Source organism: Pelophylax lessonae (genome assembly GCF_965119305.1).
Source record: "Pelophylax lessonae genome assembly, chromosome: 12".
Classification (NCBI taxonomy): domain Eukaryota; kingdom Metazoa; phylum Chordata; class Amphibia; order Anura; family Ranidae; genus Pelophylax; species Pelophylax lessonae.
The window spans coordinates 137085303-137099208 of NC_138779.1; the positions used below are offsets into that span (position 1 = coordinate 137085303).

Genomic DNA, 13906 nt, shown 5'->3' on the forward strand with positions numbered 1-13906 from the left:
CTCCCAAACCAAGCCTCCTGGTTTCTATTCACAAAAATCACACTCAAGTTGGGGGATCTGTGACCTGTTATAGGATAGAGGGGAGACCCAAAAAACCGAGTGTCTGACCATCCCAGAGAGGGGCCCGCGTCCACCAACAAACCCGACAGGGGGAGAGGGGGAACATTCTACTCACCATGCCGGAACCAGGCGGGTGCCAACTCCTGACAGAACCACTCTCCACCGGGGTGGGGGGGGCTGTCGACCAATACGGACGCCGTGACTCTGTTGGCCATTGGCTTCCATGCGAGACGTTTAACTCGCAGGGTCAGTCCCCGTCCAGTGGGACTATGTCGCGGCCGACCCAGCGCGGAGCTATGGCCTGCACGCGCTCGTAGGCTGAACTGGGGTGACCACTGGATCTCAACATCCAGCCCGTCGCCCAGTTTCAGCGTACTTGCTTGAAGATCTCACAGGAACACTGGAAAAAAAAAGCTGTCTAAAAAAGTATTTCTAAAAAAAAAAATCTTGCCAGGACCGAAGATCCTAGCAAGGAATCTAGGTCCTTACTCCTAACTAGACAGAAAAAAACTGATTTGCTGTAGCAGGAAGTGAGAGGATATACCCTCTGGGACTGCCCCTAGGGTGTGGCCAGAACGTTTTCTTTCCTGTCTAGTCCTACTCCTGTAGAGGGCAGTATAACCCGAGTTGATATTAATCAAGGAGGACTACGTCTGTCAATGAGCGACAGAGAAAAGATAATTCAGCCGCTTGTTGGTTGGTTAAAGAGAAAACACGCACTGTTCAAAAGATAAAACTAAAGCTGAAGCATAATCTAATGGACAGATTTTATTTCAAGATAAAAAGAAAAAAAGATACAAGATTACCTTAATATATAATCTTTCCTAAAAGTAATCTACTTATTCTATTTTTTTTCTAGCAAGGCTTATATTATACCTGTGGGTTATTGAGATCTTGGAAGTGATGAGGTGTACTGATGGCATTTGGATCTTCAGTGGGTCCTATCTGTTCGTACAGCATCTGAATCTTATTGAGCTCTAGGATACCCTTGGTTCTTGCCAAATTCTGAAGGTGCTGCCGAAATGCCACAATTCCTACAATTTTATAAATAAACAAAAAAATTAAGAAGTCAGCAAACATTTGATAAACAAAAAAAAAAAAAAAAACCCAAAACACAAAAAAGTTCTATAATAAAAATAGTGCAAGGAACAATATCTTACAGCAATCAATCAAAAAGACATTGTAACTGAGCTTACCACAGTGATCTGAATTATAATTGGTTGTCATAGATTACACATAGCCCTTGCACTTTTCACCAACTCAATGAATATGTATAATTTGTACTTCTGACTTGTAGAGAGTTACACTCAATCACAGAAATAATAAATGTAGTTTACATCATTCTTTAATATATAGGTTATGCCACAGAAGTGGACTTACCTTGTGTTAATGAGGTGTCAGATGCTCGTCTACCCTCTCGAAAACTTACAGGAGACCTATTGTGAGCTTCCCGTTTTTGGGAGGCCATAGCTGGCATGGGCAAATTGGTAGGTCGCAGTCCTATGTATGGTGGAGTTAGCCTGCTGACTGACTGGTTGGCCATTGCTACTTCTTTCAAAATCCCAGAGTCCTCCTGGACATTTAGGTCACTCTGAATAGATCCCATGTCATATTCTGAGTCCACGCTCCCAAGAGAAGGATGGTTACCAATACTGAAGAGTTTACCTATACAAGAAAATGACAGTGTGGTAAAGACATTGTACACATTAGTATGTCCCTTAACAATGCCTGGAACAATTATCAAGCCAGCATTCTATTACTTGCTTCAAAATACACAGAGATTAACTGGTAAGGACTTACTAGATCAGCAAAATTCCAAAAAGTTAATAACCCATACTGCCAAAAAATGTGTACACAATAATATGTCATCATACACTATATACAATATAAATTTATATATACATAGGGAAATATACATATACAAGTGTGAGAAAGAAGCTCCTCTTAGACAGTGTCCCTATTGGAAGGTTAGACTTTATTTCTGTTCTGGGTTGTTCTGGAATGTTGGATTTTCCCATCACTATTATTCCAGATGATATTGGTCACAGAGAGAGAGAGAACTAATCTCCCGAATAGGGACACAGACCGCAATTTTGTATGTTCAATATTAGCATCTCAATGTACTATTTATGTGATGTTCTAGTTATTTCTAAGAAATTGATATTAATAAAAAGACATCACGAGACTGTAGTATTAATCTCCATTTGTTATGAAGGTTTTGATATTGTTTTCATACTCATGGCTTATACCACTGAGGAAGGGGATCTGCTGATGCCCTGAAATGAGTTATCTGAGATTACAATAATCGAATAAAACAATTTCTGGATTAGGAACCGTCAGTTTACATCCGTTTTTCCTTCGATTCGTTTTTTTTTTTTTTTTTTAACGGAAGAAAAAAAGGGCTTTGATCAGTTTAAAAAAATGGATGTTGACAGATGTGTATGTAAACTGATGTAAATGGATGATCATCTATTTACATCCGTTTTTCCATAGAGATGCATTGATGTCCCATTTTTCTCCTGTCAAAGGATAGATGAAAAAAATGGACAAACGGACAGCATATGTGAAAGGGGCCTTAGGGCTCGGTCACACTATGTGTGGTGACATTTTTCTGCACTAGATATACGTAGGTCACCACTAAGGCACAAATGCTGTTGAAAACAACATTGGTGTAATATGCACTGTGTTGCAGCACAGAAGAATGCAGCATGTCTGCATTTTCTGCACTGCACTGGATGGCACCGCATGTTACCATTCAGCAGCATAGCACACTGTGCTGCTTTGCAGTGACGTTAATGAAGTGTCACATAGTGACTCCAAATAAAGTTGAAAAAAAAACAAAGGAGTGATGCTCTAAAATGCTCATCGTACAGCTTCTTGCCACAGTCAACATTGCACAGTAGAGTAAAATGCTGCGCTTTATCCATGCAGGGTAGTACAAACCTACCCTGGTCTATTCATACCATTTGGCCCATGTAAGACCATGCTGGTCCCTTAGGTTGTACTTTTATCTATTACAAAATAGCTTCAATACATTATCATTCCCTGAACAAAAAACGGAATTTTTGTAAAATCTTACCTGTAAAATTCCTTTCTCTGAGTCCTCCGACAGTCGCCGCCTCTTCATATTCGTCACATATGGGGTATTAGACTTTGCTCCGAAGGAGTAGCTAGGCAACAGAATATGTTAACAATAAAGCTTTAACATATCCCACCCTCAAGGGGTGGTCCCCTCAGTCAATACCCTCCTACTTCCTGCAACCATATCTCAGTTTTAGTGGAATAGCAGTAGAGTATACATTCAAACCCCAAAAGAGGGGCGGGGGCGGCGACTGTCGGAGGACTCAGAGAAAGGAATTTTACAGGTAAGATTTTACAAAAATTCCGTTTTCTCTTACGTCCTCCGACAGTCGCCGCCTCTTCATATTCGTCACATATGGGGACGTTCCAAAGCAGTGCAAACATGAGGGGTGGGAAACGCATCCGCGCCGAAAGGCAACGCAGTCTCCACATCAAAGAAAGGAACCTTACCAAAGGAAGGAAACCAGCTGGGCAACAGCAAAAATAAGTGCTCAACAGGAGCAACAACCCAGGAAAAGACAAAAAACCAGGGGATACAAAACTTATCCCAACAGTCAGGAGTCCCCAACAAGGGACCCTAGGGAACAGCCGCACTAAGAACCTTGCGGCCAAAGGAAGCATCCGCCGATGCCTGAACATCTACTTTGTAGAATTTTGTGAAAGTGTGTACGGTCGACCAAGTCGCCGCCTTACACACCTGGGCTACAGAAGCCCCATGACGACAGGCCCAAGACGTACTCAGAGATCTAGTAGAGTGCGCCTTCACAGGCACAGGGGGAACCTTCCCCTGCAAGGCATAGGCCTGTTCAATGGTCTGTCTGATCCATTTGGCAATGGTAGAGGCGGAAGCCGCCATGCCCTTCCGAGGACCCTCTGGAAGAACAAACAAGGAGTCCGTCTTTCGAAAAAACTCAGTCGATTTAAGGTAAACCCTAATCGCCCGAACAACATCCAGAGAATGCAATCTCACCTCCTTTGGATGTTTAGGCTTCGTGCACAACGAAGGCAAAACAATATCCTCGTTAAGATGGAATTCCGAAACTCGTTTCGGCAGAAAAGAAGGATTAGGTCGCAAGACCACCTTATCCAAATGAACAACCAGGTACGGAGACTTGCAGGACAAAGCCGCCAGTTCCGACACTCTGCGAGCCGAAGTGATCGCCACCAAAAAGGCGACCTTTTTGGACAACATAGACAACGAGATCTCCCTGATCTGTTCAAAAGGAGCACGTTGTAACACAGACAGGACTAGATTCAAGTCCCAAGGGGGCAAAGGATCCCTCCTAGGAGGAACCAGATGCCGCACACCCTGAATAAAAGTGCCAACCAAGGAGTTGGAAGCCACGGGACGTTGAAACAGAACGGCCAGCGCAGACACCTGACCCTTTATCGTAGCCAGCGCCAAACGCTGATCGACACCCGTCTGAAGGAAAGACAGCACACGGGAAACCGAGTACGTGCGGGGTGAAAACCCCCTGGACTCACACCAGGCAAAATAGGCCTTCCAAGTACGGTAATAAACCTTTCCCGAGGAAGACTTCCTCGCGTTGATCAAGGTATGAACAACCTCTGGAGAGAGACCCTTCTCCTTCAGGACCTCGGTCTCAACAGCCAGGCCGTCAAAGCCAGCGACTGTAAAGCAGGATGGTAAATCGGTCCTTGAGACAGTAGATCGTCCCGAAGAGGCAGACGCCAGGGGGCGTCGACCGCCAGATTCACGAGGTCTGCGTACCAGGACCGGCGAGGCCAGTCCGGTGCCACAAGAATCACCGTGCTGCGTTCCGAGTGTAACCTGCGAAGGAACCGGGACAGCAACTGGATCGGTGGAAACGCGTACATCAGCCTGTACTGATGCCACGGGGCCACTAACGCGTCCGACGCGTCTGCCCGAGGGTCGCGCGTCCTTGCCACGAACCTCTTCACCTTGTAGTTGAGGCGAGACGCGAACAGGTCCACATCTGGAAGACCCCACTTCGCGCACAACATCTGGAAGACAGCCGGGTGGAGAGACCATTCCCCCTGATCCAGGGTCTGGCGGCTCAGATAGTCCGCCTGCCAGTTCTCCACTCCCGGAATGTGAACCGCCGTTATCGCCGGGACATGAGTCTCGGCCCAAGACAGAATGTCGGCCACTTCTCGAGCCGCACGGGCACTCCTGGTGCCCCCTTGGTGGTTGATGTAGGCCACCGCCGTGGCATTGTCCGTCTGCACCCGAACCGGGCAGCCCTGCAGCCGGTCCGTCCAGCGATGAAGACAGAGCCTTATCGCACGCAATTCCAGAATGTTGATCGGGAGGGAAGACTCCCCCTCCGACCAGGTCCCCTGGGCGGACAGAACGCCCAGAACACCACCCCAGCCCGACAGGCTGGCATCCGTGGTGATTATCGTCCACGAGATCGGACGAAACGACTTGCCCCCGGACACCAACGGGGACTGGAGCCACCACAGAAGGTTTTCCCTGGTGCGATGACTCAACGAGATCTGAAGATCCAGAGATTGAGGTCGCCCGTCCCACTTGGACAAGATCTCCGCCTGGAGACCCCGCGTGTGAAACTGCGCGAAAGGAATCGCCTCGAAAGCCGAGACCATCAATCCCAGACATCTCATACACGTCCGCAGAGACGAGTTCGGAACGTCCCTGAGGGACCTGACTTCCTCCTGAAGAGTCCTGAGTTTGTCTTCCGGCAGGAAGACCTTCGCCTGCACCGAGTCCAGTATCATTCCCAGATAGGGAAGACGAACCGACGGACTCAGTGTCGACTTTGGAACATTTATCGTCCAACCGAACTCCTGCAGAGTTTGCATCGTGACAGACAGGTCCTTCTCCAGACCCTGACTGGTCGCAGACCGAATCAGAATGTCGTCCAGACACCCCAGGACAGAAATGCCCTGGGCTCTCAATAATGCCAGAACCGGTGCAAGCACCTTGGTGAAGACCCGCGGAGCCGAGGCGAGCCCAAAGGGCAACGCCACGAACTGGTAGTGATCCTCCGCAATGGCAAATCGAAGGTATCTCTGATGACCCTCGAATATGGGGATGTGAAGATACGCATCCTTCAAATCGATGGAGGCCATGAATTCCCCCGGAACCAGGGCAGCCACCACCGAGCGCAGGGATTCCATGCGGAACTTGCGAACCCGCACAGAGCGGTTCAGAGCTTTCAAGTCCAGAATCGGACGAACCTTGCCCTCCTTTCTGGGCACGGTGAACAGATTGGAATAAAACCCCCGAAATCTGTCCCGATGAGGCACCGGAACCACCACTCCCTGAGCCCTCAGGTCCCGCACCGCGAGGTGCAGATCCCGCAGGCGCTCTGGAGACAGTTGTAGATTTGAGGGAAAAAATCTGCTCTCTGGCCGAGAGAGAAACTCGATCTTGTAACCAGATCGAACGATTTCCAGAACCCATCTGTCCCGCACACGGGCCAACCAGGGCTGAAGAAAACCGAGCAAGCGTCCCCCCACCCCAAAACTGGGTGAGGGCGCCCCTTCAGGCCGAACTGTTATGGGCCGCAGGTCCGGATTGGCCGGACTTCTGTTTCCCAGACCAGGGTTTCTTCTGAGAGCCCTGGCCCTTGAACGGTTTGCCCTTGTAGTGCGGCCGAAAGGCACGAAAGGACCCCTGAGGGGGCCGAAAATGAGCATGCTTCTTCCCAGAAGCCCCCTTAGCCTTGGGGAAATGGGGCAAGAGAGTGCTCTTACCCCCGGTAATCCCCTTAATCAACACATCCAGGGACTCCCCAAAAAGGCGAGACCCATCATAAGGCAGATTGGCTAAGGTTTTACGTGAAGATTGGTCCACCGACCAACATTTCAACCAAACCAGGCGGCGAGACAACACCGCCACGCTGTGCACACGCGCGGCCAACGGAATCAGGTCCAGGTCCGCATCACACAGATACATGACACCCTGGTGGATCTGATCCACCATATCCAGGGTCGCCGCCGAGGCCGAATCGGCCACTAGGACGCGCCTAAGCATCTGCGTCCAACTTGCGATCGCCTGGGCCGCCATGAGAGAAGCAAACAGAGCCTTAAGCATAGAACCCGTAACAGAATAAGTATGACGGGCAAGAGACTCCAGTCTCCTATCCGTGGCATCACGGAAAACAGGGGATCCCTCTGCAGGGATCGCAGTGGCTTTGTTCAAAACCGCAATAGCATGATCCACTGGCGGAGGCACACACCACCGTTCATCAGTGGCAGGCGAGAAAGGATAACGCAGCTTAAATTTACTTGGTACCGCAAAAGGCTTGCGCAAATCGCGCCATTGGTCCTTAACAGCGCGCTGAAAATCAGCATTGCAGGGAAAAACCTGCGGCGTCCTGCGTTTTCTCTGCGTCCCATAAGCCGCCAAGGCAGCTGGGGGACACACCTCGTCCTGCAAACGTAGCGTCTGCTTAATGGAAGCAATCAACTCATCCATGATTGCAAGCTCTTCAGGCGAGCCAGGGGGAGAATTATCAACCCCCTCAACTTCAGCCTCTACCTCAGACCCCACTAGATCAAGAGAGGAGCGGGACCCCGATAGGGGGGTCCCCGCCAGAACAGCCCCATCACCTTCACCCTCAGAATCAGAGGACAGAGCAACTCTGGGCCGTTTAGTAGATTGAGCAGCCACCAGCATTTGCACCTGTGCAGCAAGGCCAGCCACAATAGTGGCCAAATCCCCCCCTGGGGGGGAAACAGCGGTCCCCTGGCTTTCCACCAATACTGTGGGAAACTTGCCCTCCTGAGAATCCATTGCCCCTGTATGCCAGACAACCAAGGGTTAACTGCCCCCTTACAGCAAGCGCGGCAAGCGCAGCCCACCGCACCACACTCAGGCACAATGAGACCCCCACAGGGAATATACAGGCTGAATACAGGCAATGGAACACAGGAATAGAAGGATAAAACCTGAGGAGACTCCGCTGCTGCTGCTGCCTCGATCGGTGCTTCCAGGAGAGAGGAAGTGATGCTGCCAGGGCGCTCTATGTAAGCCTATGGAGGCTACAAGAAAATGGCCGCCGTGCATGTAAACCATGCGGCCGGAGCGGGCGCCGGTAAAATGGCGTCGTTTGGCGCCGAAATCGCCGCTCCACAGTGCATAAAATCACACACAATATTATCCCATTATATGGATACATGTTAGATCGCCGCAGCGATCGCTGTATATGCCCCAACATGCCATTAAAAACATGCCCCACAGCACACAGCTCCTCACACTGCCCAGCCTGACATACTCAGTGTCATACAGCTCCCCCCCCCCTGCAGCCCACAGCATGCAGCCGAGAGATAGGGAGACAAGCAGTGTGATTAAAGGCAGGTTACACAGTCCCAGACTGAGACCCCCCCCAGACAGACAGGTCCCCACATAGATACACTTACCTCACATGGCGTGGGGAACCCGCACAGGCGAACAAGCCGCTGCACATGAGGCAGGGAGAGTCGCAATTCAAGACGCACACAATGGCGGTTCAGAAACCGCACAGCGTCCGGTGAGGTAGCCACCTCACCAATCATCCCTGCACCGAACAGGGATGGGTCGTTCACCGTGCCAGGAGCGTTACCTGGCTGAACGCTCGATGGCAGACTGGGAAGCCACTGACCCACGACCTGCGACCAGGGGGATCAGCCCGAGACCCAGTCCGCATGATCCTCTTCGTCCGAAGAACTAACTAATGCTGACAAAAATAACAGCTAAGTAAAGGTAGAGAGAAAACTCAAACAAAATATCAAAAAGAAGAAAGAGTCTGGGACAAAAAGTCCCAGCACAGAGAGAGCCAGCCACTCCTGACAAGCTAGACATTAAAACTGAGATATGGTTGCAGGAAGTAGGAGGGTATTGACTGAGGGGACCACCCCTTGAGGGTGGGATATGTTAAAGCTTTATTGTTAACATATTCTGTTGCCTAGCTACTCCTTCGGAGCAAAGTCTAATACCCCATATGTGACGAATATGAAGAGGCGGCGACTGTCGGAGGACGTAAGAGAAAAATCAGTTTGCAAATTAGAAGAAGTTCTGATCGTTAGTTACTGCTTGTTCTGGGTCGGTTACTTAAAGTGGTTGTAAACCCACTTCAATGACTTTTACCTATAGGTAAGCCTATATTAAGGCTTACCCATATCTGCTGTAAATATCTCCTAAACTTGCACCGTTTAGGAGATAAATAGAGTGCATGCAGCCGATGACGTCATTGGCGCACGTGCTCTGAAGAAACGGACGATCGTGCCGTTTCTTCAGAGCCCTGTGCCGTGACTGGCGGCTCCCGCACGCATGCGCGGGAGTGAAGTCATGCGGATCCGGCCAGTATTACAGCCGGAGTCCACAGACCCGGAAGGAAGACGGGTGAAGATGGATGCCGCCGGCAGCAGGGACGACTCAGGGTTTCGTTTCAGGTAAGTGTCACATAATGTGCTAGTATGCGATGCAAATAAAGAGGATGAATCTACCCAGTGTGGACAGGAACAACAAACAAAACTGACATGGGCTCTAACTCCTCACTACTCTATCCAAAACTAAAAAAAAAGTTTGGCTTTAAATACACTTTGAGGCTTATTGACACAGAAGCGAAGTGTAATAAATTGTAAGTTAACAGCCACTTCAGATCTAAGAATAGCCGAGGAGAACCTGTAAAACATGCCCTTCGATTACATTACTGGAAAGTAAGTAATTTGCTTAAAGAAGCATGCAATCAGTTTTACCACAAAACATATTTTTAATACAAAGAAAGCCTCCAAAAATATATTTTCCCGTTTCAGCAATTAAGTCAACATTGTTTTCTTTTACAGTTATCAAGTGCATTGTGTTAAAATTATTCCGGTGGCACCTGCAATAAATCCAATTTTCCAAATACCCATGATTGTTCATGTAACATTGCTTCACAATCCTTACCTTCCATATCGGATGCCATATTGGGCACTACTACTAACTGGTTGGTAACTTCCGCCAGCGTGTGTCGCCTCTGACCACTATGCCTGCCTTGAAATGCTGCAAATGTTGCAGAAGGATCATCCTCCGAGTCATCTTCTGTCTCTATACCTTCATCAATCGATGTCTCCATCATATTCGATGGCAAGGACTGGCAACCCTTTCGTACTGTCACAGGAGGCAGAGGATCCAACAGACACCCATTAACCTAAAAGATTGAATGAGAATTCTGACTTTAATATACAAGTGTACAGAAAATTGAGGTTTAAGCAAGTTAAATTAAACTGAATGGCTGCTGTAGGATGGCTCTCTACTTTTTTTTTTTGCCAACGTTAATTTCTATACATGGGCTTACTGCATCCTCAAAAAATTAACATGCAGTGCTCCATTTTCCTCTCCTTTCCCTCCTGCACGCCGGAGAGGGGAAGGGAAATGGAATTAACAGTGAACTAACCCCTTAAGAAAAGACCTCTATGTAAATCTGCTTACTTTAGCATTGGTAAAAGGGTGATAGGTCTAGTCATGGTTGCATTATGGTTTGCTTTGCAGCACAGCTCTTCAGGTCCAGTACCATGAATCTTCTTTAAAATCTTTCCCCAGCATCCTGATTTTCCACTATTCCTGTGGCTCTCGTTGTGTTAACATACCCACCAAATTCCCTAGCCTCCTTTCATCCTCTGATTGTTCAGTTCTCCATGCTGCAACTTAGGTATATAGAGTAAAAATCTAGTGCCAGGTTGCTTGAGCAGACAAAATGTCATAGACTTGGATGCCATATACCCATATAGCGGCAGCAATGTGCCATTCAATTCTATGAGATGTTTGGGCGCAAGCATGGGCAACCCGGCACTGGATTTTTACTGGTTTGGCTGTAGACAGTGCAAGAGTCTAGTGCAAGAGGCTGCAGCCATCGGAAGAGGCAAGTATGAACCTACTTGGGGAAGCTCTGTGCATGAAGGGAATAAGGGAAGGAAAATAACAGTGAGAAACATCTGCACTCTAAAATAGTTTGATGTCAAGTGTAGTATTACAGTTTTATCCACAGCCCACCCAAATCACCCTATATCCAAACCATATTGCAATACTTATTCTTTAATGGTGAATACTGAAGTCAAGCTACATTGCAATGCCATATAAACAATACACTGATACTTTCTGCCAATATTTTTTTACACTAATTTTTTGCGGTCCTAAAAAGACTGACCCCTATTAAATGGGACCTAAACTGAGGACTTAGTACAAGTGTGTGAACAGGAGAGTCTTAATAGACTGGGAAAGAAGAAAACGAAATCTGTACATAGTTCGTGACACTTTTCACGTTCCTAATTAGTTCTGCCTAAAGATCTTAACATTACAAATCTAAATGATTGTATCTAATGTGAGGAACTCTGTGTAACCCACAAAAGCTAATTGCATACATCCACTGACTTTCGATGACAGAAAATGCTAAGTGGTCACCAAAGTCTTTTGGCTGTACCATGCAAACACATCACATCCATGTAATTAACAGAAAATGTGTTACATTACGAACTTCTGATTTGTATCAAAGCAGCCTATCCCAAATCAACAAGACATGACAACAATGCCTTTGGCAGGGAAGGAGCTTAACAGAAAACCATGCAGGAAATGGTGGCAGAGACTTGGGAATTTAATCATTTCTCTCCAGGATGTGACTAAGAATCCGTTCCAGAGGAAAATGCATCTGCAAGCAGCTGATCCTATGAACTTTCAAACCAGAAGGGGCCTCCTTCACTGCGTAATGTCTGTCTACCCTTGACAATACCAACACAAGTTTCTTTCCCCTTTAAATGGCTGTCCATGCAGTGGTGTTCTCACAGGAGGAATGTGCATATTACGAGTACATAAATAAAACTATTAGCTCTAAAGTGTCCCTTATGAAAACCAAATTGTATGTGTCTTCTAATTAAATAATTTCCAAATGTCACATTTCCTCTGCTAGAGAGACCAAGAGACCGGAGCCCTGTGAAACACAAGCAAAGTCTTTTCTTTTTATTTTTATAAGGGATGCTTTTATGCACTTAAAGCGGTGAAAAGTAATTCAGTGTTTGCACAAAGGAGGAGGAAATAAAAACAGCAGCAGAAGTGAAATAATCCTAATGCAAGTCAAAGCAGACTTAGTATGGAAATACTGAAAAACAAAGGAATAATGTTACAGCCAAAGTAAAAGCAGTGTGGTTGCACATACATTGCCACGGTGCTGCTAGAATGGTTCACAGTGAATGACAGTTTGACAATGTTTTTTGTGGGCATTTTACTTGGCAAAAATTGAAACTACTTAGTCCAAAAAATTCTGATATGGGTGGTCATGACTAGGGATGGAGGACAAAAAATTTTAATTTTTATTACTACAAAATTTGGAGAATTTTTTTGCCATTTCTGCAAAATCAGTGGGGAAAGCAAAATGTAAGCAGTTCATGGGAGCTTTTAAAAATGCAATGAGCAACTATCCTGGACCGGTTCTTGTGCCAAAAAATGTCCTTTTTATTCGCCTCATTTTTGGGTTTTTTGGTTTTGTGGGTTGTTTACGTATACATAAAAGAAGAAAAATTGGGGTGGGAAGAGACCGTACTATTTGTAGCTTTATTATGAAGTTAAATTGGTTGTATAGGAATAGAAGTAGAGTATTTCAGATAAGCGGAGATAAGAGATTGTGATTGTCAGATATTTGTATTAAAAATGATGTAAGAACCCTACTTTTCTCCTACATTGTTAAATTACATGATTGCACTGTATGTTTTTGGTTGTACGGTCCTATCACAAACCCTTGATAAAAATGTATAAGTGAAGAAAAAAAAAATATAGATGAAATGTGAAAAATTGTAAAAAACAAAAACAAAGTAAAGTAAGAGCAGGTTCACATTAGAGTGATCCGACTTGCCGGGGCGACCTCGCCTCGGAGTGGCCGGCACGGACTTCATAACATTGAAGTCAATGCAGGTCGCTCCAGGTCGCCCCAAAGAAGCTCCGGACCCTTTTTCTAAGTCGGAGCGACTTGTGTCGCTCCTATTAGAACGGGTCCACGGCTTCTCTATGGCAGGCGACCTGTCAGGCGACCAGGTCGCCCCAGTGTGAACCGGCTCTAACAGTACACAAAAAAATAAGCAAATAAAGAAATTGGGTGTTTTTGCAACGTTGTCTATAGGGGACAGATTTGTTTAACAAAACCTACAACAAAGGAATTGTTTGTTCCACCCTCTTTACTCTGTGATTTCTGGGGGCTCTCCTAGGTGAGGGCAAGGACACTGGGCCTTCTCTCAGAATCGGAAAAAGCAGAAGCTTCCAATTTCCAAATTTCCCTGAGAATGCCTTCCTGCAAAGCACAGTATTGCAGGATTTGCAGCACTCTGCTTTCCTAGGGCCCCCAAAAAAGGTCCCCTTTTGCCTACAGAAAGCAGCTGAAAGGTATTATCTACTAGTTTCTCCCAATGTTACATTATTTTTCTCCATAACAGCATTTTTTAAGCTTGGGGTTGGAGGGGCTCCCAAATTAAGTGGACCTTTAATTCTGTATACAAGGTCTGCTTTAGGGGCTGGTTTACACCAAATGCAGACCAGTGCTTAACATGGATTACAATGGTCCTCATTCATGCCAGTGTAGTACATTTCAGTGCAGTCAAACGGAGAACAGGTTGTATTTTTTTTTGCATGAAACGCATCTGGAAAGCGGCAAAATGTATCACAAATGTACCGAAATGCACATGTTCTTAATTATCTTCTATTGAGATGGAGAAAAAAAAAATGGGAAAACGCATTGGAACACACTAAAAAACACGCATGTAGAAAGTGTGGTGAGAACAGGCCATAGGCTAAATAATAAAAAAAAAAACAGTA

At 46.6% G+C, this 13906-nt stretch overlaps 1 protein-coding gene across 1 annotated transcript in view; it reads right to left on the bottom strand.

Annotated features, from left to right (window-relative positions):
• The window catches only part of SIK2 (salt inducible kinase 2), a 151945-nt gene that overhangs the window by 12859 nt on the left and 125180 nt on the right, over positions 1-13906 (bottom strand). The window contains exons 9-11 of the mRNA XM_082273178.1: positions 10019-10262; positions 1441-1725; positions 937-1094 (exon numbers count right to left, since the gene is read on the bottom strand). Of these exons, the coding sequence (XP_082129304.1) occupies positions 937-1094; positions 1441-1725; positions 10019-10262 (687 nt within the window). The remainder of the gene's footprint in view (positions 1-936; positions 1095-1440; positions 1726-10018; positions 10263-13906) is intronic.